This window comes from Acomys russatus, chromosome 19 (genome assembly GCF_903995435.1).
Source record: "Acomys russatus chromosome 19, mAcoRus1.1, whole genome shotgun sequence".
Taxonomy (NCBI): Eukaryota; Metazoa; Chordata; class Mammalia; order Rodentia; family Muridae; genus Acomys; species Acomys russatus.
In genome coordinates, this window is record NC_067155.1 from 58041453 (window position 1) to 58066345 (window position 24893).

The following is a 24893-nucleotide window of genomic DNA, read 5'->3' on the forward strand; positions in this document are numbered from 1 at the left end:
CTCAGCTGGAAAACCGCTCCAGGGAAGGAACAGCCAGTACAAAGGCCTAAAGGCAGAGCCTCTAACTGTGCAGTGTCTGGAGCTAACTCACAGAACTGAGGTTAGTGGCCACGCTTCAGGCACAACCTGGAGGCAGGCTCCCATCAACCCTACTTTTTATTCTGGTTTTACTGAGAAGCCAGCGGAAGTTCTTCTAAAATTTTTTTTGTTTTGTTTAGTTGAGTTTTTTTGTTTTGGGTGTTCCTCAGTCAGGATTCATGATTTTCTTTCTGCCGTTGTGAGTGTGTGTGTGTGTGTGTGTGTGTGTATACATGTAGAGCTATATGGATGATCGTGTGTGGGATTACAGATGTGTGTAGAGGTCAGAGGTCAGCCTCAGGTATTGTTCCTCAGGAACTACTTTTTTTTTTTTTTTTTTTTTTGTCTTTTTTGTCATATGTCTGCCTTTATTGGAAACAGCAGGCAGACAAGTGTAGCAATGGTAAAAAAAAAAAAAAATTAATTTTACAAAAGCAGGGACTTGGTGAGCTTCCTGGTGGATACCCTTGGGGACTCATCCATAGATGCTGACTCAGAGCAGGAGGAACAGGACTGCAGAGCCCATGAAGAGTGAGGCCACCTAGGAGATGAGGAGCTCTTTGTAGATGCCACATGCGTCCATGGTGGAGGTGACCTCGGAAACAAAGAACCAGGCGGTAAAGAATATGCCGATGGCCAGAAGCACCACAGTCAGGGGTGGGAAGACAGCTGGGGTCACTGGGCTGGAACACCTACTCATGGCCTCGAGCTCCAGTTTGCCCCACACAGGCTCTCCCACTAGGACCTAGGGCTTGTCAGCTAGAAGGTCTGGGCCATGGAGTGCCAGGAACCCTCTAGTCTTTGCCTCCCCAATGCTGGCTGGTATCACAAGGGGCAACACCATGCCTGGCTACTTACAAGAGGTTCTGGGCAGGAAGCACAGGTTCTCATGCCCGCATGGCAAGCACTTCGTCAACAGAGCTGTCTCTTCAATCCCCAGGATTCATAGTTTGCCAATAGGACAAATCTCTTCAGGCTATAACCTGCCATAAGCACCTCAGAGGAGGAGATGGCTACAGGGCCACCAGAACTGTCGGGCAAATGGGACGCCCCCGCCCCACTGTAGTTTCCAGTCGCATCCTCCAACTTGTTATGTGTCACAAGTCACCCACGTGCTTTGTGCCACCCAAGGTCTAAATGTCTCTGATGAGCCTCCTGCCCTGTGCTCCACTCTGAGGAGGAAGACGAGGAGAAGGCCTGATCTCTCTCGGACCAGGGACCGCATCCGTCAGGAGCCCTGAATGTCCGCGGCACATTTCGTCAACATGGAGTTCTGAAGTCCATGTGGGTCCTCGCAGTGCACCAGGTGACGCGTCCCCACGGGAACTTACACCTTTGTTTAGGGAATGTGTGAGGTGGAAGGAACCTTTGGGTGTGGGCGTTGCATTCCCTCCTTCCTGGGGGACAGATGAGGAGTGGAAGGCCACCAAGAGGTTACTGACTTGTCTGAGGTCACACAACAAGTTAAGCACAGGGTCTGCTGCTGCTCACGGCACCCCATCTTGAACCTGTCTGCGGCCCCATTTGTTGCCTTCTCCTTTTGCACAGGAACCACCTCCAGCTGTGGCCCTCCCTGCCCCCCCCCCCCGGTATCCTCACTGTGAGATGGGGGTGATCACTCTCTCCCCTCTGAGATATAATACTCAACCGAGAATTGTGTGGCAGAAATTATAGAAATGTAGTTTGGAACTTGTCAGGGAGCCTTAGCCGTGTAATGTAGGAATGGTACTTACGTACAGTTACCATGGCAACAGGCAGAGGGGTGTGTCAGGGTCTGTGGCTCACACACGTGTTGGCTTTCAGGTCCTAAGGAAAATGCAGAGACGCCACAGCAGCAACACGGACAATATTCCACCTGAGAGGTAAGAGTCCCCTGTCCCAATTTCCTCCCACATGGCGACCCTAGGCGACCGCCTCTCAATGTCGGTTGTTGGAGGTAGAAAACAGACCCAACAGAGAATTGCCCCGCGGTGTATTTGCCAGCTTGGCGTTCCTATAAGGCCACACCCGTGGCAGCCGGCTTTATAAAGGGAAGAGGTTCATGTAGCTCACATTCTTGGAGGCCAAGAGAGCAAGGCTGGCTCAGTGGCCACAGTTTGACCTCATCACTTAGTGGCATGCATGGCGGCGGTGGCTGCATGTGTGGTGGGATGGATCTACTTCTCAAACATAGCAGAGAGGACCAGGTAGAAGCCTCAGGGGATAAGGTGCTTGCCAGGCAAGCCTGAGGACCAAACTTTAGATTCCTAGAACCCCATAAACACTGGGCAGGTTTAGCGGTCACCTGTCATACCAATACCTGGGAGGCAGAGACAGGGAGGCTTCTCTGGGCTCAGTGAGAGACCCTGCCTCAAGAGATACAGTGGAGAGCTATGCTCTACTCAGACTTTGCTCCTTCACATGCAATGCACACCCTCAAGGACCTAAGGACCGCCCACTAAGCTCCACCTCTTAAAGGCCCACAGCCCCTCCTAATAGCACATCTCACCATCCCTGCCTTTACTAAACTTGAGGGACATGCACCTTGCACCTAAACCACAGCCCCAAAGTGGATACTGACCCAGGGCAGCTGCTACGACAGTTCTCAAACCCTGTGAGATGCCTCCCCATGGATCCATGTGACTCAGAGCAGTGGTCCTTCCTTCCAGGTTGTCATTTATAGAGACGCCTGGTATCGTCCGCTGACTGACTCAGCACGCCCCACAGGGTCCAGCCCACCTCTCAAGCATCTGCCATTCACCAGAACGGGGTCTGGGAAGTCCAAGGCCAGGGAGCTGGCAGCTGTGTGCCTGCTGAGAGCTGCTTCCTGGTTCCTGGGTGGCTGTCTGCTTGCTATGTGAGCCAGTGAGCTTACTGGGGTCATTTTCAGAAGCATGAGGAATTCATAGACAGCTGTGCCACCAAGAAGCCAGCCCAGCAGGGGTAAGGCTCACCCTGAAGTCCACTCTTCAGGGAACCTTCCAACGCCGGCATACTCTAGCTCCTCCACATGCAGCTGTGGGGGCACAGGAGTCAGGGAAGGGGTTGAGGGTGTCTGATGGCCTCCCCCTTTCTCCCTCTGTGAGTCTCAACCTTGTGAGGAGTGTGTACAGCTGTTCTGATTTCAGGAAGGTAGCAGCCACGTCATTCCCAAAGGATGGTGTTGTATACCAGTATCCAGTCTCAGGCTTTTTGTCATAGTCACATATAGCAGGCAGATGTGCCCACTGCGGTGCCTTTGGCAGGAAGCAACACCTCCAGGTTTGTCTCTACAGCTGCAGAAAGGTGATACAGGTGATGTCAGAGATACTGATGGGTGAAGGGCTGTGTCTTTGTGAGCATGAAGCATCTTCTGAGCTGAAGACAGCTCTTCTCTGAAGTGAACCCGGACATCCTTGTGGCCAGAAACCATAGCAGAAAAAAAAAATACTATCCGCCATGCATGGAGGGCATACTCCATGCCTCCCTTAGAGCCACCTGCAGATGAGGGAATGAAATTCAGAGAGGGCAAGACCACTAACAAAGTCACACAGCTAGGAAGTGGCAGTGCCGAGATTTGACCTTTGGTCCATTTGTTTCAACCAAAATTTGCATTCTAATATTTTTAATTAATTTATTTATTCACTTTACATCCTGATCTTAGCCCCCTCCCTCCTCTCCTCTTGATCCCACCCTCCCTCTCTCTTCCCCCTATCTCACCTCCCCCATTCCTCAGAAAAGAGGAACCCCCCCAACCCACCCCAGTACAAGTCACATCAGAACTTAGCACATCCTCTTCCCCTGTGGCCAGGCAAGACAGCCCTGCCAGGAAGAAATGATCAAAAAGCAAGCAACAGAGTCCATGTCAGAGACAGCCCCTCTCCCCTTACTAGGAGACCCACAGGAAGCCCGAGCTGCCCATGCACTATAATTACTAGTTACATTATTTATTTGGGCAGGGTGCCTGTGTCTTGGCATGTGTGTAGGTCAGCTTGTGGGAGTCAGTTCTTTCTTTCCGCTGTGTGAGTCCCGAGTATCAAACTCAGCTTGTCAGTGTTGTCTGCAGACACCAATACCTGTGAATCCATCTCATTTGCCTTTCAGACGCCATATTTTGCCTTCTCAGATTTAAGTGGATCCGTTCCCCTGGGATGTGTGAGCTATTGCCCTGAAGTAGCTACGTTTGAGGTGTAGCCTCTGACTCCCCAAAGAATACTCTTCCTCATTTAGGCTACAGTCTCGGCTGGATACAGGAGAGGGCCTGAGAAGAGGGAGGCCAACTGGGGGAAAAAAAAAAGGTCCTTGGTGGGTTGAGCTTTCCCTGGTTGTGCTAAGTTCCCCGGAGCCTCAGGAACTCAAGTGAGCTCAGGCATCAGGGGAGGCTTTCCAGAGTCCCCGAGGATAGTAGGGTCATCCACACAGGCCTGGGCTCTGAGGGAGGCTTTCCAGAGTCCCCGAGGATGGCAGGGTCATCCATACAGGCCTGGGCTCCGAGGGAGGCTTTCCAGAGTCCCCGAGGATGGCAGGGTCATCCACACAGGCCTGGGCACCTGGCAGGATGTGTGCTTTCTGAGCCAAGATCTTGAAATGCAGAGAAAGCTCAATTCCTCTGAGACACATAGCCATGGTGTTTGTTGCTGTTGCCACTAATATCATCAGTATTTTTATCCAGAGCCCAAGGGAGGAGGCTACACAATTCCTGGGCTTTGGAGCCTCCAGGGATGGGGCCTAGTGGGGAGAGTGATGAGGCAGCCATCTTAGAGCTGTGCCAGGCTGAGGACAGTGTACCATGAAGTCCGGTTTGTGAAGGAAACAACTCTGACATTACCCAGACCAACCGGCCCCTTGCCCTGTGTCTCAGTGTCCTGTACAGCGTTAATAGGTCTTTCCACAGGAAAAACAATTCCACGATCAAATGAGCTTTGTAAATACCAGGATCGAACAAATGCTCTAAATAATTCCATTTATCTGTGTGTACTGGGCAACTTGCAGGAGTCAGTTCTTTCCTTTCACCGTGTAGGTCCCGGGATTTGAACCTAGGCTTTGCAGCAAGCTCTCCTACCCACTCATCCATCCAGCTGGCCCCTAAGATGTACTCAGTTAATTGCTGGTCATTTTGGAACCAGACTAATCCCTCATTCCTTCAAACAGCATTGATTGAGCATGCTCTTTGCGAGAGGCATTGTGCTTTCTGGAGAGGTACAGAAGGGAGCAAGCAGTCGTTTGTCCCTCTCACTGCATGCTAGAATCTCCGGGGAGGGTTGAGAAGTCGAGGTACAGGCCCCCTCAAGATTTTGGTGCACTTGGTCTTTGATGGGTCTAGACCACTTGCAGCTTTCCTGGGCTCCCCACAGTGATGACAGCACACACTAGGATTGAGGGTCTTGGGGCTCTAGAGAAAGGTGGGCTGTACACTGACCACTGAGATCAGTCCCCTGCAGGCAGGAGCTGGGATTAGTGAGAGGTGGCCACCCGTCTTTCCATCCAGGAGAGATGTGATAGCTGGCATCTGATGGAGAAATGCAGGTGACAGAAATGGGGTGAGGCAGAGCTAGGGACAGCCTTGTGCCCATGGTAGTCTGAGAGGAGAGGTGAGAAGTCTACTGTGAGATTGGAGTTTAGGGTGCAATCTGGAACCCCAGTTTCTATCTGAAAGATGAGAATGTCCTTGGAACCTGTTCCTAGAACTCAAGAGTCTCCTAGAAATATAGACTGGGAGCCCGTGTGTGTGTGTGTGTGTGTGTGTGTGTGTTAGGGCAGAAGGCAGTAAAGGCTGGATGGCACAAGGTCAAGTCCAAGAGCAGCTTTTATGGGGAGTGGAGTGCGTATGAAAGCCAGAGCCCAATGCTGGGGTGTGGTTCAGTGGGTATAGTGTTCGCCTTGCACTTAGAAAGCCCTGCGTTCAATCCCCAGTGCTGTATAAACCTTGTGGCACACACCCGTGATCTCACAACTTGGGAGTTGGAGGCAGGAGAATTGGGAGTTCAAGGCTAGTCTCAGCTACATAGTAAGTTTGAGGCCAGTCTAGGATAGACGCGCCTCCAAAATAAATAGTGTAGACTGTAGAGCTGGTCCACCTGGGGCCAAGTCCTTGCTTCGTATCCCTCACCAGCCACTCACCTGTGACCAACTGCTTGCATCTGTGTGTGCCTCTGTTGGTTTATCTGTGAAATGGGGATATTTTGTACACATAACAGGCTGGTAGGATTTCATGTGTCGATCAAAGTAACAGACAGGACCCCAAGCCTTCCTACTGAGCAACAACTCCCAGCTTCCTTCCCATTCTCTTATGACAGAGTCTCACTAAGTTTCCCAGCCTGACCTTGAAGTTAGGTCCCGCCTGTCTCAGCCTCCCAAGTGCTAGGGTGACAAGCCTGCTGGAGCTGGTGCCACTGTTGGCTTCACCCACAGACACTTGCCGTCTTGTGGTGCTGGATGCTGTAAGGTGCATTGTCCGCTGTCTGGAGTCTCTCTTCTTGACCTGCTCTCCCACAGGGACATCTGCCATGCTGGGTTGGGACCCACTATTTAAAGACCCTGCCCTTAAACAGGGTCATATTCTGAGGTTTGCGGACTTAAGACTACACCCAGCATTTTGAGGGGAGACGTAGTTAGGTCATCAACGTTGGTATTTTGTACCCACCATCCCACAAGGGTGCTAGTTTTCTGTCTCATATCTGTTAATCTGGTTTTTTTTCTGTTGCAAATACAGACCGCTACAGGCTGGGTGCAGTTATAAAGAAATGAGGTTTGTTTCACTTATAGTATCAGATGTTCATGATGCATCTGGTTGTGGGTTTTTCCTGGTTCACTCCCTCCTCCCACAAAGCTCCCAGGATTCAATCTTGGGGTCTATACTTGATGGCCTCAACCAGTTCTAATTGTACAGACCACCCACGCCACCCCCTAGCCACTGACCCCACTCCCACCCCCACCCCCGCCCTTCCCTCTAGATACCATGGAGTTAAATCTGCACGCTCCCAGCACAGGGATTGGTCTGTGGTGTGAGCTAGGTCTGATGTGAGCTTTGTCTGCCATCTTGTCCTACAGAAGCCGCAGCCAGGCGCTCAGCCCTGAGGCCAGCGTCGATGAGGGCGGTGTATTTGAGAGCCTGAAGGCAGAGACAGCCTCCCCTCCGGCACTCTTCTCAGGCCTGGCAGGTGGCCTGCCTGCCAACCCCTTCCCAGCAGGCCTGGTGCTGGGTTCCACAGCAAGTGGTGGGGACGTATTCATACCAATGCCAGCCACCAGGGATGAGGCCGGAAGCCGCAGCACTGAAGGAAGCACCTACCACCACCGCCAGGCCCACCACCACTTCCACCATGGTGCCCACCGCGGGGGCTCCCTACTGCAGCACGTGGGTGGTGACCACCGCGGCCACTCAGAGGAAGGAGTAGACGAGCAGCCAGGAACTCCAGCGCCCGCCCTGTCCGAGCTGAAAGCTGTGATCTGTTGGCTTCAGAAAGGACTGCCCTTTATCCTCATCCTGCTGGCCAAACTGTGCTTCCAGCACAAGCTGGGTGAGTCCCAGGGGGCCGTGCAGTGCCAGGGAAGGGTTGGGCGTTCACAGAGTGCACGGTGCCGAGTGCACTGTGCTCGAGTACACGGTGTTCTGAGTCAGACCTGGGTTCAAATACCAGCCTAATCAAATGATCTTGAACAAGTGACCTGGTATCTCTGACCCTCGGTTTTCTCCTCCATCCAGTGCAATTGAGATAGAGACTTCTTTCAGCAGGAAGGAGAGAGCAGAGCGTCAGGCTTCTGGAATCTGAAGCATAGTTCCTGCCTTCCATAGCTGTGTGACACTGGGCTGTTATTAGCTCTCTGCCTCAGTTCCTCTGTCTTCAGATAGGGGTTAAATATAGACAGCTGTTCCTCAGTCCACAATTCTGCATCTACAGATCCAGCCAGCTACACGTGGGACATTCAAGGGAGGGCTGGGGCAGCTCACGGGGGTAAAGTGCCTGCCCATAAGCACGGGGACTCGTGTTCAGTCTCTAGTACCAGTGTAAATCACTGTGTGAACGGCTGGGCGCACACCTGCCATCCCAGCACGGAAAGGCAGAGACAGAGGGTCTCTGTAGCTCCCTGGCCACGGTCAGTGAGAGACCCTGTCTCCCAAAATAAGGTGGAGTGTGATGGAGGAAGACACCTGATGCCCATGTGTGGCTTCCGGGTGCGTGTCCACACATGCGTGTACAGGTGATCACACAACAGTCGGGTGGAAGTGGGTGTCAGTATTGAGCTTGGCTGACCATCGCCCCATCCACGGCGCAGTATAAGGTGTTTCTGTCACGCTGTGCATTCAGAGGTGATTCACCCTAGAAAGGGTGCTTGTGGGCTCTCTGCAAATACTGTGCCATTCATTCCCTGTTCAAACTGAAGCAGCCACAGATTTGGATGTTCTAAGGGTTGTCAGGACACTCCCCACAGATGCCGAGGGGTGACGGTCCTTTACTGAATCATGGTGAGGTTCTATTTGAAGTCATGTCTATCATATAGAGAAGTGCTCTGCACGTGTGTGGCTGTATTTATGTCCTCTGCCTCCACACGTTCACATAACCAGAGCTGGCAAGATGGCTCAGCAGGGAAAGGCACTTGGGACCAACCCTGATGACCTGAGTTCAGTCCCCACGTAGTAGGAAAGAACCCACTCAAGTACCATCACACACGCACACACGCACACGCACATACACATGCACACGCGCCCACCAGACAGAGCCTGGCACAAAGCAGGTACTCAGTATGACAGAGTATCTGCCATGTAGTACTTAGCCAAGTACCTAGCACACACCCACCATTTCATGTTGGTCTCTGTAGTGTGGATGATGCCGCTCTGGCCAGCAGCACTTACAGACCATGCCTCAGTTACTTCTTCCATTACAAGACAATCTCAAGAGCCAGCAAGGTGGCTCAGTGCATAAAGGTGCTTGCCTTGCAAGCCTGATTTGCTGAGTTCCATCCCAGCACCCGTGGTTCTGGGGAAGAACTGCTGAAGGTTCTCCTGACCTACACACACACACACAGAGAGAGACACACGCACGTGCGCGCGCACACACACGCATGCACACGCGCACACACACACACACACACACACAGAGAGACACACACGCACGTGCGCGCACGCACACACACACACACACACACACACACACTGTAGCATATGGGGCCTCATGCTCAGAGACTCACACACAATAATAGTTAAAAAACAAACAACAAAAAAGAAACTCTCAAGATGAGGCCATCTCTTGATTTGTATTTTTCCCTCTCTGGGGAGTTCCAGCCAACTCTATTACCCCCTTCCTTGCTGGAGCCCCCAGTGTCACTCCCCTTCCTTCTGTTCCTAAGTGTGGGTGCCAGCATGTCCTCAAGTCTCACCATGAGTTCTGCCAAACTTATGTCTAAGGGTTTTTTGTTTTATTTATTTTTTAAGACAAGGTCTCCTCTGTAGCTTTGGCTGTCGGTATAACTGTGTCAGTTTGTAGCCGAGGCTCACCTTGACCTTGCAGCAATCCTCCTGCCTCCCCAGTTGTAGAATGACAGGCATGTGCCACCGTGCCCGGCCCTGGAGCTAAGTTATTCTTCCGTGTAGTCATTCTTTCTTTGATTCTTTATCACTTTGTTTGAGACAGTCTTCCTTTGCAGCTCAGCAGACATCAAACTTGGTGTCCTCCTGCCTCAGCGTCTTCTGTGCTGAGATCACAGGTGTGACAGGTGTGCACCGCTATGCCCAGCTTCGCTGTGCTGTGTGGTTGTTTTTAATTTACACTTGTTTATTTAGTGTATGTGTATGTGTACACAAACATGTACAATGGCACCTATGTGGAGGCCAGAGGACACTTTGGGAGTTCTTTCTGTCCTTCTATAGTGTGGGTCCCAGGAATCGAACTCAAGTTTTCAGGCTTGGCTGCAAGCCCCTTTACCAGCTGAGCCAGCTCACCAGCAAGGTTTACCATTCTGAAACATTTCTGTGCAGCCAATCTCTAAGAGTCCTAGTGTACAACAGTCCGATGCCAGCCACATTTCAGTCCTGTTTGAAGTAACAGCAGGACTGGAAGTCACTGCACTGGAGGAGCGAGCCCAGGCTGCAGCTTGTCAGAGGGCAGTGGTGGGATCCAGTTGGGCCGCATTCTCCCTACTGCCCGGTCCTCTCCCTGACAGCAGAGGTTTTCCTCTTCTCCCCCAGCATATTGTTCTGATTCCTCGTGGTCTCCTGTGTCCCTATTACAAATAACTCCAGGCTCATTTTAGAGTGGACAGGGCAATGCTCCCCAGAGTCGCAGCTGGGGCTTACAGCCTGTGTGCCCTGCCCCACTGTTAGCTAGGTGCTGTTAGCTGTCTGTCTGTCCATCACACTGGTGAGGGTACTGGGGCTCAGAGACGGACAGCAACTTGCCTGCACTCACACAGCAGAAATCACAGAGCTGGAATTTGAGCTCTGATCTGGCCACACCACACAGCCCTCTCTCTGACCCATGTAAACTCCGTCCAGATGTGAGTGGCCCTGCATCCTTGCTGATGTGCCTGGAGGTCTAATCCCCAGAAGTTGGTCTTTCTCCCTTCAGTTCATAGCTTGCAACTCCGGGAACATGGTGAATGTTATTTTCCAGCATAGCTTGGGGTCCTGTGCTGGGCTGGAGAGGTCTGAGTGCGTGGAATACAGCATGCCCCCCCTCCAGCCCCCTTAACCCCCCTACCCCCCTATCCCCCCACCCCCATCACCCTGCTCTGCTCTTCCCACAGGCATTGCTGTGTGCATCGGGATGGCCAGCACCTTTGCCTACGCAAACTCCACCCTCCGGGAGCAGGTGTCCTTGAAGGTGAGTCACCTGTGGCTGCGAGAGTGGTTGACTTGAGACCGGACACGGGTCTGTTTAGGCCAAAGTGAGAATAGCAAACAGATTGGAAGGTGAGGACCTACAGCCTGCGCTGTCCTTTGACCTCCACATACACACTGTGGCATATGCACACGTGCAGTTATGAATTCACATACCTTTCTCACACATAGACACAATATTTAAAAAATCTACTCACTTTCGGGCTCACAGTAGGTGCCTTGGAGCTGTTACCCACAGGCTTTCCTGTAGAAATGGGATTCCATTGCTCCCTGATTTAGGAGACCTTGGGTTACGCTATCTCACCTTTATGACAGTGACAAACCACACACTCATCTGACGCTGACTGGAGCTGGATTCAGTGGCTGCACCTTTAGTCCCAGGACTTAGGAGGATGAACAGGAAAGTAATATCTGAGGGCCAGGAGTTCCAGCCCCGCCTCCCTCAGCCTAGAGGGGTGGCAGCCAACATATGCTGCATGCTGGGCTACTCAGCAAGGCTGCTCAGCTGACTGGCTGTGTTCAGGGTATGATCACTGATTATCCTCAGCTTGCAGGGGCTTCATCAGAACACCACCCGTCCTAAGAAGGCACTCTACCAGTTCAGACCCATCCAGGTGATCCAATGAAATGAAGCACAGAAGGGGCTGAACGTGGTAGCCTGGCCTGACAGGAAAGGCTGACCTGAGCTGTTTTGCAAAACTGGTTTCTGCAGAGCAGGTGGCCCTGTTGCGTAGCCCTCATCTTCTACCCAAAGCTCGCTTGCATCCCAGGTCCCCTTTGCATGTGAGATCCAGGCCGGAGGTGACCCAGATGTTCTTCTTGACCCTCTTTCTCATCTTCTTCATGAAACCTTTTCTTCTGATAACTACAGAGTGACTTACCCCCATAGTGGGGCACTTTCGGGGCTGGGCCGGCGCCAATGCCGTGTCATCACCATGGCTTAGGTGGTAGGGGCCGGGAGGATGCCTGGATTCGTGGACGAGCCTCCTGGACGCTCAAGCTATAGGAATATACAGATGGCACTTTGTCTACACAGGCATATCTTGTTTTGAAGCGGGGTGTGGAGGAGACACAGTCTCTGTGCATAGCTCAGGCTGACTTGAACCTGCAACCCTCCTTCCTCAGCCTGAGCGATTCCACGTAGTACAGGTGTGGTTTTTGTTCTGTGAGCAGGGCCTCCATGAGCAGCCTTAAGCCTAGGAATCTGGCTTCTTACACATCTCCTTGTCCTTCACCTCCTACCTTTGTGGGGGAACTTCCTGATCCCACTCTGACAGGGACGGAGAACTGGGGGGCAGCTGTCATTTACTAGGGGGAGGGGGCTGCTCAGTGGGTAAATCTCAGTGATAAGAGTTGTTGGTTGGGTGGAGGTGGCTGCTATGTATGCGTGTACGTGTGCATCCATATGCACGTGTGTGTGGAGGCCAGAGATCAGCTTTGTGCACTGCCTTTCTCCATTGCCATCCATCTTATCTCTGGAGACAGCATCTCCCGCTGAGGTAGGCAGCCAGTGAGTGCCACAGATGGCTCTGTCTCTGCTTCCTCAATGCGGCTACACGTGACACCACACCTAGCTTCTTCCATGGGTGCTGGGCAATCAAACTCACGCTGGTACAGCAAGTATTTGACTGAGCCATCTCCTGGCGCCTGGAGGCGCTTTCTCAGTCCTTAACCATGACTCCTGGAATGATGGGAGGGTTGGGATGGATCTGTCTGGCTCCTTCTCTGGAAATGTACATTGCAGCAGAAGCTCAGGATTCCAGGTCAGATCTGAGACGGTGTGTGTGGAGCATTTGGGTGAGTGGGAGAGCCCTGAGCTGCTGTTCCAGCAGAGTGGCCACCCTGGGCCAGGAGGAGACTGCCTTTGGAGTGTAGAAAGAATAGCTCACGTATTGGATGGACATACACCTGCCAATAATAAACCTGATGGCCTATAGCTTAGGTAGGAAATAGGAGGTGACATATCCAATAGGCAGAGAGGATTCTGGGAGAGAGCCAGGCATGGGAGATTCAGCTGGCAAGATGTGAGGACAGAACACATCACACCTGAGCACAGGTAACCAGCCACATGGCAAAATGTAGATTAGTAAATGGGTTACTTTAAGTTATGAGCCAGTCAGAGAAGAGCCTAGCTGTATGGCCTAGGTATTTGTTTAAAATATATATGTATGTATGTATGTATGTATGTATGTATGTATGTATGTATGTATGTATGTATATTTAATGAGTCTTTATTCTGGAAGCTTGGGGCCAGGAGGAAAAAATGCCCCTGCAACATTGAAGGGCCAATGGCACAGGGACCTCCCAGATCCCTGTGTGTGTGTGTGTGTGTGTGTGTGTGTGTGTGTGTGTGTGTGTGAGAGAGAGAGAGAGAGAGAGAGAGAGAGAGAGAGAGAGAGAGAAAGCGGGGGTGGGGAGGGGAATGGCCTCAAACTCACAGAGATCTGCCTGCCTGCCTCCCCAGTGCTGGGATTAGAGGCGTGGCTGCCACTGCCCGGCTTTCACACCCAACCCCAGCTTCATCTCAGAGTGAGGACAGCAGTGCCTTTGAACAAGTCACAGAACTGCTTTGTTGTCTGTTTGGTTTGTTTTAACTTTTACCGCATTTTTTTGTTTGTTTTTGTTTGTTTATTGGGGGTGGGGGCACATGTCCTAGTCCACTGTGTTAGGCCTGGGGATCGAACTCCATTCCCCAGGCCACAGCAGGCTCCTGTACCTGCAAAGCCATCTCACTGGCCCTGTTTTGCTAGTCCTGAGACAGAGTCTCACATAGCCCAGGGCGGCCTCAGACTTGCTATGTCACAGAGGATGATCTTAGACTTCTGATCCTCCTTTGAGTGCTAGGATTGTAGGTGTGTGCCATCATGCCCAGTTTATGCCCAGTTCTTAACAGCAATTATAAATGGACACTCGTGCCAGGCATTCTAAATGTACACATAAATACTCAGGACCCTGGGGGTAGCTGTTGCTGTGGATCTGTATGTAGTGAGAGTCCTGGAATGTTGGTTTCTTAAAAAAAAAAAAACAAACCAGAAGTATTAGAAGAATGTATTTTCATTTTAATCCCAGGTGTAGGGCTATGGGGCAGCTTCGCAGCAGCTGGCTATGATTAGCCTCGTGCTCGAGCAGAGGCATGGTTTTGACAGCTGCAGATAGTTTCTGCAATTGTGTGACATTTGCAATTCTGGGAATTTTTCAGAGGGTACATAAATGCTAGAGTCCCAGTGGGGGTGGGGGTGGCTGGTGGTTATTCAGGGGGGTTGTTTGTGTTCTGTTAGTAGCTATGCTCAAAGAAGAAACAAACAAGAAGAAAGGAATTAGATTCAGGGATCTCTCTCTCCTCTCTATCCTTACTTCTCTTCTATCTAGTGATAGGAGGTGAAATGGAGTGGGGAGGTGGGGGAATAAAGTATGGTAAAACAAGAACTCACAACGCAGCAAAGACCAGCTACACCCATTTAGGTAGCTTGTTCAGAATTGGGCTCTCTCTAGCCGGGATGGAGTCAATGGGTGTGTGTCAAATGCAAGCAAATACAGCCCTTCCCCTCACCATCAGCTCTGCTTCCTTCGAAACTTTGAGACAGTGAAGTTTCCACTCACTGAGGGACATTCTAGAATGTTCCACCACAAGCCCTTTTGGCTTCACCGCATCCCCACTTTGACTTTATCTGCAGGAGAAGAGATCAGTTCTGGTCATCTTGTGGATTCTGGTCTTCCTGGCAGGGAACACTCTGTATGTCCTTTACACCTTCAGCTCGCAGCAGCTCTACAGCAGGTGAGTGGGGGTCGGGGGTGAGGGTGGGGGAGGTGTAGGGGGTTGGCTGGGGCTTGGAGTGCACAGCTGAATGCCATAGTGAACAACAGTGCCAGCCTCGGGCCCTGATGAAGGTCAGATTCCACCTGTTGTAACACACACATTTCGTGCACACACACTCGCATGCACATGCACACATACAAGCACTCACTCACCCATACACTCAGGACACCAGTGGATATGCAACTTTACATATTCCAGCTGTCACATGAAAAAGAATAATAGGACTATGTGGAATTAATTTAAGTAATAATGTTATTGAACCATCAGCCTCCCGTAGCTGTGGGTTCCCGCAGATACAACCGCAGATACAAAGTGCTCAGGAAACAGTTAAGTCTGGCCTGATCCATGCGGGCTCTGTCCTGGCTGCTAATCCGGAACTACACAGCAGTATTACTATTTACATGACATTTACATAGCATTTGCTATTAAGAGTCCTCTTAAACCTGGCTGGTGAGGATGTGTGAGGTTATTTGCAAATCATAGGTCACAGTCCTTGTAGTCAGACATCTTTGGGACACCCTGGGACAAATCCTTCATGGGTGCCAAGGGATGACTGTGTGTCCAAAATACTGAGGCAGGAGGATTTCAAGTTGGAAGCTAGTATGGACCACATAGTGAAACCTTGTCTCAAAGAAGGGAGGGGAGAGGGAGTGGAATGGTGGTTGGCAGGACTGGGGGAGGGGAAAGTGCCATGAGAATGGTTTATTGTTTAATGGGCCCTGGGGTTTTGTGAGAGGAGACATGGACGGTAGTGAGAACTGGCCACAGTGTGAACGTGCTTATGTTCAATTACACGTGGGGAGATTTTCCATTGCTCGTGCTTTTCCACAACTGGAAAAGAATGCACATGCCCCAGCATCTCTTCCCGAGTCGGGGATCTTTTAACTGCAACACTTTGTTAAGGATAAAGCGCGGTACTGTGGGTGGGATGACTATGCCTCCATCTTAGAAAAAGTGTTTGGGAATTAACCGAAGGGTTAAGAGAACCTCACCAGAATGTTCTCACTGTGTGGTGGTGCTCAGATGGGTCTCTGTGGGGGAAGAGGAGGGTCCGACTCTGGACAGGATGGACACTCAAGGTGGGCACTTGGGTTTTGGACCACAACCCCACCCCCACCCCACTGTGAAAATGGGCCTATGGCCTGGGGTGGCGTGGGGCCTTCAGTGCAGTCTTGGGAGCCCATCAAAGCATCAGTATGGTGTCATCCTCTGCCCTCGTCCTGTGGTCCAGATGCTAAGCGTGGAGGAGGTGAGGGTTCCCAGAATTGGGGGGGGGGGTTCCCCACTCATGCTGTCTTCTAGGCACCGTCATGTTCCTGGACTCAGACTCAGTGCCTCTTCAGTCCATGGTTGAGTCAAACTGGCAGCACAGAGCAACAGAGAGGCCACGGGGTCGAGACCCTGTCCTTCCTGACGCCACCAGTCTCCAGTTGTATGTGGGTGGTTCCAACAGCCAATCTTATATTTGGCTTTTGGCTGTGAGGAAGCACTTTTGCATTGACACACTACAAAGAAAAGCCACGGAGATGGAGGCACATGCCTGTCATCCTGGGAAACCTTAGCCGAGGGCAGACGGGTGTGGGAGGGAGGCTGAAGCCAAAGAGTGAGATGGTGAGTTCAAGGCCAGCCTGAGCCACATAGGAAGGCCATGCCTCAGCAGGATGTTCTGCCTGAGGTGGAGGTCAGCCAGTGAGCTTGGGGTCCCCAGGAAAGGGTGAGAGCCCAGCCCAGGCATGAGGTCAGTGTCTCAGACTTGTCCCTGGAGGCCAGGAATGGCCACTGAAGCTGTTGGAGTACAGGCCCTCCCCCCCACACCTCTGTGCCCTGTTAGGTTTCCAGGGCATTTAGAAACTAGCTCTCCATGTGTGCTGTGAGTTCCCCTGTGATGGAGGAAGCAGGTAGGAGCTGTGCTGGCCATGGCCCAGATTCTCCAGCCCAGCAAGAAGAGAGGAAAGAAGCCAGCACTCCAGCCAGGCTCCAATCCTAGCGCCATACTCTAGCTGAGGCAGCGTGAGCCGGTGACTCCACCTCTCTGTGCCATGGTGTCCTCAGCTTGGAACAGAATAATCCTCGTACCTGCTTCATCCTTCATAGACCCTTTGGGAAGATGCAATGAGTTGAGATGAACGAAGTAAATACAGCAGGCTTGGGATGACAGAGGGAGACAGGATGTTTTTTACTGCTGTTAAAGTTATGAATGGGATGCTGGGGAGCAGAGCCAAAGTGTGGGCTGTGGACCAGTTTAGAAACTGCCTGCTGTCTGCCCGAAGTGCAAGAAGTACAGCAACTGAGCCTGAAACTCGAAATGCGGTCCTAGGTAGTGCATCATGTTTGCAGCGTTATATGGACAGGTGAGGCGGGTTTGTGACCTGCCCAGTCCTGTGCAGGAAAAGTGGGTTTGCACCTTAGAAGTGTAACCTGGCTGGCACAGACACATGCAATGGGCCTATGTCGTGTCTGGTCACGCCCAGGTGCCACAGGGCGGCACACTGAGTTGGTCCAGTGTGCAGCATGGAGTGATTGACAGCAACCCTTGCAGCCAGGATGCCCAGCTGCACACCTGCCTCTGTCCCTTGCCAGTTGTGTGACTTGACCTTGTTTCTTTACTTTCCTGTGTCTCTGTTTCCTTATCTGTAAAATGGGAATAGATGACAGTGCAGGCCTCAGAGTTTCTGTTGCCGCTGTCACCAGTGAGTGACAGGGTCTGTGATCTCATCCAAGCCTGTCAGTTAAGCTAGGAGGGAGGGAGGGCATAAGCCCTGATTTGTTGGTGATACTGAGCTAACTCAGCCAGCCTAGGTGTGAATTCAAGTCTGTCTGGTCCTGATGCCCTTGTATGGCTGCCTTGTGACCTTGAGCTTCATCTCTGAAGCAGAACTCAGCCATGCTCACTGCAGAGCCCCTTAGGTGGGAGAGTTAATAAGATCCACAAAGTAAGGACCTTGGCACAGGGCACAGGGCTTCCCCCTCCACACAGCCTCTCTTCCCTCCATTCTATGAAAACTGTTTTGGATACATGAAGCTGAAGGGGAGGGTGGCAGGATGGGGAGGCACTCTATACATAAAATTCAGGAACTTAGGTTTGATGTCCAGAACCCTAGCACTGAGGAGGTGGAGGCAGGGCCATCCCTGGGCTTGCTAGCCAGCTAGCCCAGCCTGATTGCCGAGTTCCAGGTCAGTGAATGATCCCGCATCTATAAGAAGGGTGGATGGCTTCTGAGGAATGCCTGAAGTTGACCCCTGACCTCTACCTACATGTGCAGGCTCATCTGTACACACATGTACACCTGCACACACATGAATACATATAAACTTGATTGGTGGGCACCTTTACGATGCTGCAGCCCGATGTTGCCATTTAACCCTCAAGGGAACTAAGGCTCAGTGAGATTGAGAATCCCGTCTAAGGTCACACAACAGGTCAGTAGCAGATGGAGAAGCAGGCCACAGGGGTGTGACGCCAATGTTGGTGTGCTTCCTGTTGGTGACATTTGCATGAGGGAAAGCTGCCAAGGTCCAGTCTAAGTGAGTGACTTGGTCCTCTGAACGTCCCCAGCCTCATATTCCTGAAGCCCAACCTGGAGACGCTGGATTTCTTTGACCTGCTGTGGATCGTGGGGATCGCCGACTTTCTGCTGAAGTATATCACCATCGCCCTCAAGTGCCTCATCGTGGCCCTGCCCAAGATCATCCTGGCCGTCAAGTCCAAGGTAAGAGATGGCTGCTGCCATCCATGGCCCCTGTCACTGCGCATACATGGGACTCCTGTCACCTCCCAAAGGAAGAAAAAACTTGGGTAGAGCTGATGCAAGGCCCACCGCCCACCATGATGTCCCTGCATCTGCTCCCCTCTGTACATTTTCTTCAAAGCTTGCTTTCCTAGAGTTTCATAGAGGGAAACTAAGCCTGTGCACATACCTGGGTCCTGCATCTCTCAGATAAGGATGAGATGAAGGAGAGAGAAACATGTTTTTTGTTTAGATCACAAGTGGGGGATAAGAAAAAGACTTGTGAGAGAGCAGGTGATGTTTATCCCTTTAGAATTCGAACTACTGTGTGGGAAGGATTGGTTGTTAACCAGCTGAAAAACATCCTTGAACAAATTCTGAGCAGAGGTATAAATGTGAGCCAAAAACAAGAGGTGTGGCCTTTGGAGACTTGGGATAGTTTTGTCTTTGAGATGCTCCTAGAGAGAACAGCTTGAGGGAAGGCTTCGGGGCTCCTAGCTCCAGCTAAGGTTCTGGGTTCTGGTTGCTCCAGGTTCCAACAGAAGAAATCCTGCTGATTACGCCAGGAGAATCGCTCCTCTGAACTGATAGCTTTAGGGTTTCATTATTGTATTCTTTAATCTTCTTTCCCTCTTGTTTAGGTTAGTCGGGTTATAAGTGAGATACTCCCAGCTAATAAGCTCATAATAAAATATATTTGCTAAGAAAATTGAGCCTACAGTGAGACTGACAGTTTGTGACTCTGTACATTTCAGGAACTCTTTTTGTAAAGGTGATGAGCTCAGAGGGGAAGGGCTCTGTGATCAATTAGTAATGCCTGCCATGGGCCAAGGAGGGGAGGTGGGAGCAGTGATGCTTTGCAATGGCAGCAGGGAAATGCCTTGGGATGAAGAGTTCTTAAGGCATGGTCTTTAGAACCCAGAGGACTGAGCCACTATCATTCACTCCAAGGACAACAGGTTGAATTGGTCATCAGTCTTGAGTGACAGCTGACCCAATCCACTAGGGGTTAATCTTTGAGTAGGTTCCTTCTTCTCCCCACCATGTGCTGACTTGGGTGTGCCCAAACCCTGAGATGTTGAGGTTTTCTTGGATGAGGCCATATTATCTGTTCCCTAGCACATCTCTGTGTTCCTCTGGAGAGGAACCACTGGGCATAAAGGAGCCCTGAGCTACCTCCCCAGATGTGCCCAGCCCATAATAACCATGACCATGGTTCATGCTATGTTTCTATAGGCACCATGAACCTGACTCCAAAAAGTAGCATGGCCAGTGGTTAGGCACAAGGACTTCAGTGTCAGGCACATTTGTGTCTGGTCCCAACTGGATTCCTCTCTACCCATGTGCTGTTGGGCAGATGGCAAACTCCTCTGAGCTCCTCACCTGCCTGCTGTTGGAAATCATGCTAACCTGTAGGAACAGTTGCTTTTGGGAAAGAGAAAGTGCTGTGGATCAGCCGGGTGCATAGGAAACTGCACACGGAGCGCTTCATGGCACAAGCTCATGGTCTTGCATCCAACATGCTTGGATTACAGCTTTTTCAGTTCTTAGACTATCTGCATATTCATAATGCTGGGATCTGTGCATGCACACAGCCTTCACCCGTGTCTCACCCCCATGGCGAGAAGGTGGCATCAGATGATGTGGGCACACTTGCTTTCCATTGCAGTGTGTCATGGGAGGCAGGGTAGAGTTTTCCACTTGTGCGTGTCTTCATGTGAGCAAACAGTTGCAGGTTTTCAGGCATTTGGGCTCCTTAGTTTTTGGTTGGGTTGCTCCACCTACACCAATATGACTTAATCTTGATGGCACTCTAATCCAGGGACTTTTTCTGATGTTTGATGTTGCAGAGTCCTGGCCAGGTGCCTGTGTGTACAGTATGTACAGGTGCACTGTATGGTAGCTTTGTATTCCAGGACTGGGAGGCCCAGGCTTCCCTGTCTTCTCCAAGCTCTTTTGGTCCAATGAATGAAAATTCAAGAGCTGTACAGCACAACTCCTGGAGGCCAAGTGCCTTGACCAGGAATAGCCTGCAGCCATCAGCTGCTTGGACAATGTAGGCTACTTCCTACAGGAACACAGGCCTCAACCAGCCACCTACAGGTACAGGGTATTTCACCTATGTGAACCTCCTCTTGTCTTCATCCATAGCCAAGCATGGAGCACAGCAGTGCAGGCTGGGGAGGAGCCCAAGCATGGAGCACAGTAGTGCAGGCTAGGGAGGAGCCTGAGTATGGAACACAGCACTGCAGGCTGGGGAGGAGCCTGAGTATGGAGCATAGCAGTACAGGCTGGGGAGGAGACTGAGTATGGAGCACAGCAGTGCAGGCTGGGGAGGAGACTGAGTATGGAGCACAGCAGTGCAGGCTGGGGAGGAGACTGAGTATGGAGCACAGCAGTGCAGGCTGGGGAGGAGCCCAAGCATGGAGTACAGCAGTGCAGGCTGGGGAGGAGCCTGAGTATGGAGCACAGCACTGCAGGCTGGGGAGGAGACTGAGTATGGAGCACAGCAGTGCAGGCTGGGGAGGAGACTGAGTATGGAGCACAGCAGTGCAGGCTTGGGAGGAGCCCAAGCATGGAGCACAGCAGTTCAGACTGGGGAGGAGCTGGAGCATGGAGCACAGCACTGCAGGCTGGGGAGGAGCTGGAGCTGAAGTTAGCAGATATAGTGCCCCTCCCTTTACTCACTTCAGCACCTGATGGAGTCTCCTGGCTCTGCACAGTCTTCAGGGTCAGCCTGGGAGGCAAAGTCCCTACCAGAGCTTGTGGTTGGTGCTAAATGACTTCTGAGAACAGATGGCCAACAGAGGTCATTTCTCCCACCTACTCTGGCTACTAACAGGAGCAGCTATTAAGCTATTGACCACCTGTAGGGCACTTGGCATTTCCTGGTCATATACTCGGTCTTGCCATGAGTATCACTTCCTTCTCACATATGTGGAGGTGATGGCACAGGTGGTTCAGTGACTTGCCCAGGCCTACAGTCAGAAAGAAGCTAAAGAACAGTCAGGACTCACCCTGTAGTCTGAGCCCAGTGGCTCTCTGCTGAGGGCGGACAGAGGCACTGTGCGTACCTGCTTCACACAGAAGGCTGACAGCACAGAGTGACACCAGAGGCAGGAATTGCCTTCCAGAGGCTCATGGTCCATCATTTGTGGTGTCCACTGTCATGTGCCTTGTCTTCTTGGAATTCTCCTGTTCTTGTGTCTGGGAGAGGGATCTGGTCACCAAGTTTTCCTTCTGTAGCTTAGGGGATAGCCAATGAGTGAGTTTCATGCTAGGTACCTCCCCCCCCCCCCATTCAGCGCCAGCAAGGGAATTCTGGACTATGGTCACCTGATCAAAGCTCTCCCAGGATGGCTGTGGCTGAGACAAACAATAGGCTGGTTTCCAGGTGTGGGCCGGGGACCTCCTTCAAGCCTGTTGACTGGGCATCTTCTAGCTGTTCTGGATGTTGGAGCATGGCTGTCCACGAGCTCAGAGCTTATGTTCACAACCTAGAAATGATCCTGAACAAGTTTTCCTGCTTCCTCCTGGAAACCATCTACTTCTGCCCACTTTGTAATCGTACGTGACTCTGAAGTTGAGCATCCTACAGTTTCACTGCTATACGCGGGACTTTGCTGCCATGAAACCGAGTGGCCTTTCTCAGTCTCTCCTCTCTGACCCCCTTGTTCTGTTCCTGCCTTTTCAGACAACTAATGTGATGGTTCATCTCACCACTTTTCTCACCTCCTTACAGCTAAACCCTGTAAGGGAATGAGTGCAGCTAGCTTATTTGGTGTTGGACCACAGCCTCTCTGTGCATTCAGAAACACATGGTGCGTGCATGTATGTGTGTGTGTGCGTGTGTGCGTGTCTGTGTGTGCGTGTGTGCGTGTGTGCGTGTGTGTGCGTGTGTGCGCGTGTGTGTGTGTGCGTGTGTGTGCGCGCGTGTGCGTGTGTGTGCGTGTATGTGTGCGTGCGCGCGCGCGCACGCGCGCGCGTGTGTGTGCGTGTGTGTGTGCGCGCGTGTGTGTGTGCGTGTGTGTGTGCGCGCGCGCGCGTGTGTGTGTGCGTGTGTGCGTGTCTGTGTGTGTGTGTGTGCGTGTGTGTGCGTGTGTGTGTGTGTGTGTGTGTTTGAATGGGGAGATGGATACATACATAAACATACATGGATGCATGAAGCAGATGAGTGGGAGGAAGAGGTGGGTGGATCGCACATGGTTGGTGAGTATATGAATGAGGTCAGGGGAAGATGGGGGAATGGATAGATGAGTGAATGGATTAATGAATGGACAGATGGATGAAGGGGAAGATGAGAAGATGGGTAGGAGGATGGACAGAAAGACAGATGGACAGCTGAGTAGATGAATGGAAGGAAGGGTGAATGAGCTGGATGGATGGACAGGTGGATGAGAAGAGGGACAGAAGGAAGGAAGGATGCATAGGTGGGAGGGTGGATGAGTGTCCAGATGGACGGATGAATGGAGGATCTAGTCAGCTGTCTTCTCACTTCCTCCACTTTCGACAGCAAGAGCTAGGGTTCCCCCTCAGCTCAGCTTTCTTACGTTGTGCAGATGTCTAAGCAAGGCAGTCCTGAAAACAGAAGTGCACAAAGTAACATTCTCTTCTGTGCTGTGAAAACCATAGGAACTCAGAGAGCACTCATGGTGGCCGAGCATCGCAGGCCATCACCAGGAGCCAGGCAGTGGAGCCAGCAGGTGGTTGGTTCAGGAACTCTACAGAGAGAGTACCAGGGCTGGGCTGTGTGGTAACGTTCAGGGTATCTCTCCAGCAAAAAGCAGACAGCGCCCTAACGTGAAACTGTCTTCTTCAGTCCCATCAGAGGGGCGATGCTTTGACCGCTCTTCACAGAGAGCTAAGGAGCTTGGCGAAGACTGCAGAGCTCCTGGTGACCGCAGGCCAGCCCGGGGAGAGGGGGCATGTCTCAGCGCTTCGTGAGCAGGGCTCTTCTTCTCTCATCAGTTCCTGCACGTAGAGGTCTCCTAAGGCAAGGGCAGTTATCTTAGACTTTTAAAATATTTTATTTGAGGTAAAAGTCACATAAAGTTAACCAGTAATCATTTAAAAGGGTGTCATTCTGTGACATTTTGTACAGTGACAGTGCAACCAGAACCCCTGTGAAGTTCTAGAACGTTCCCACCACCCCTGAGGGAAGCCTATGTTCATTAAACAGCCACTCCAGGCTCTTCCTTCCAGCCCCAAGAAACCACTAATCCGCCTTTGTCTGTGGATTTGCCCCCTCTGTGCAGTTCCTACCCAGAGAATCACATCATAGCTTTTCACCAAGTTCATCTGCATTGTGCATGGGCCAGCACAGTTGCACACACCTACAATCCTAGTGCTCAAGAGACAGAGGCAGGAGGATCAGAAGCTCTGGGCCAGCCCGGTAACACGGTAAGACCTTACTCAAAAGAAAAAACAAAGCAAACAAAAACCCCCAGGGATTGGAGGATGCTCAGTGGTTAGAGAGAGCACTTGTCTGCAGACAGGGGCTTCTGACTTCAAACCCCAATACCACAGGACAGCCAAGCATGGCTGCAGGTGCCTGTGACCTCAGCATTGCAGAGAGCAGACAGGCAGATCCCAAAACAGCGAGTTTCCCGGTCAGTGAGAGACCCTGTCACAAGGCAGTAAAGGGGAAAGCAATAGAAGATAACTCCAAGCTCCTTCTCTGTTCTCTCTGGCAGAGTGCCCACACTCATATGCATGTACCACACACACACACACACACACACACACACACGTACACACGTACACACGTACACTCTGACTGGCATGCACTCACCTCGCTGCAGCGTGGCTCTTGCTCCATTCCTTTCCGTGACTAGTGCCCACCTCTCAATGTGGACACTCCATTCATTTAGCCAGTTGTCCTTTGAGGGACTTTAGGGTGCTTTGCACACCTCTGGGCTGGTGTGAGTAGTGCCATAGGAACCTTTGTGCATAGGAATGCAGACACGGTCTGTTTAGTTTCTTAGATTTGTTCAGTGAGCTCTTCTGAACTCGTGAAGAGTCAGGTCCGTGGATACAGAATCCCTGCCCCTCCACCCCAGGCTAGGCCGGAGTATCTTGTCTTCCCTCTCCTGCACAGGACACCGCGCTGGACCAGGGGGTGGACGTGGGCCCTGACACCCCTTTCCCACACCTCTGAGGTGTGGGTGACAGTTATTAATGCCTCCTTGGCAACTGTCCAGCTACTTCCTTGATGATTATTATTTTATTCGGAGAGATTAATGTGCCAGGTCAGAGCGTAATCCAGCCTATAACAAGTGATGTGAATGGCCCTCCCAAGATAAATTGCAGGCTGGGAAAAGGTCCGCAGCCTCTCCTTGCCTGTCTGAGAGCTCTTGAGAATCCTCATCAATCCTTGTCTAGGAGAAAGAAAGCCACGGGTGTTCCTCTGCAGCTGGGGTGGGGCGAGTGGCGGGGAGACACATCTGTCAGGGACCCCTAATGGCCCTCAGCACAG

The 24893-nt window shown here is 51.6% G+C and overlaps 1 protein-coding gene and 1 pseudogene across 1 annotated transcript in view; one reads left to right on the top strand and one right to left on the bottom strand.

The window, feature by feature from the left end:
* Window positions 1-24893, top strand: part of Rnft2 (ring finger protein, transmembrane 2) — a 53254-nt gene that overhangs the window by 1401 nt on the left and 26960 nt on the right. Inside the window, exons 2-7 of the mRNA XM_051161622.1 lie at window positions 1210-1384; window positions 1882-1940; window positions 7087-7556; window positions 10780-10856; window positions 14548-14648; window positions 18247-18400. Coding sequence (XP_051017579.1) covers window positions 1361-1384; window positions 1882-1940; window positions 7087-7556; window positions 10780-10856; window positions 14548-14648; window positions 18247-18400 — 885 coding nt within the window. The 5' untranslated portion in view covers window positions 1210-1360. The remainder of the gene's footprint in view (window positions 1-1209; window positions 1385-1881; window positions 1941-7086; window positions 7557-10779; window positions 10857-14547; window positions 14649-18246; window positions 18401-24893) is intronic.
* LOC127203388 (transmembrane protein 258-like) lies at window positions 554-787 on the bottom strand (annotated as a pseudogene).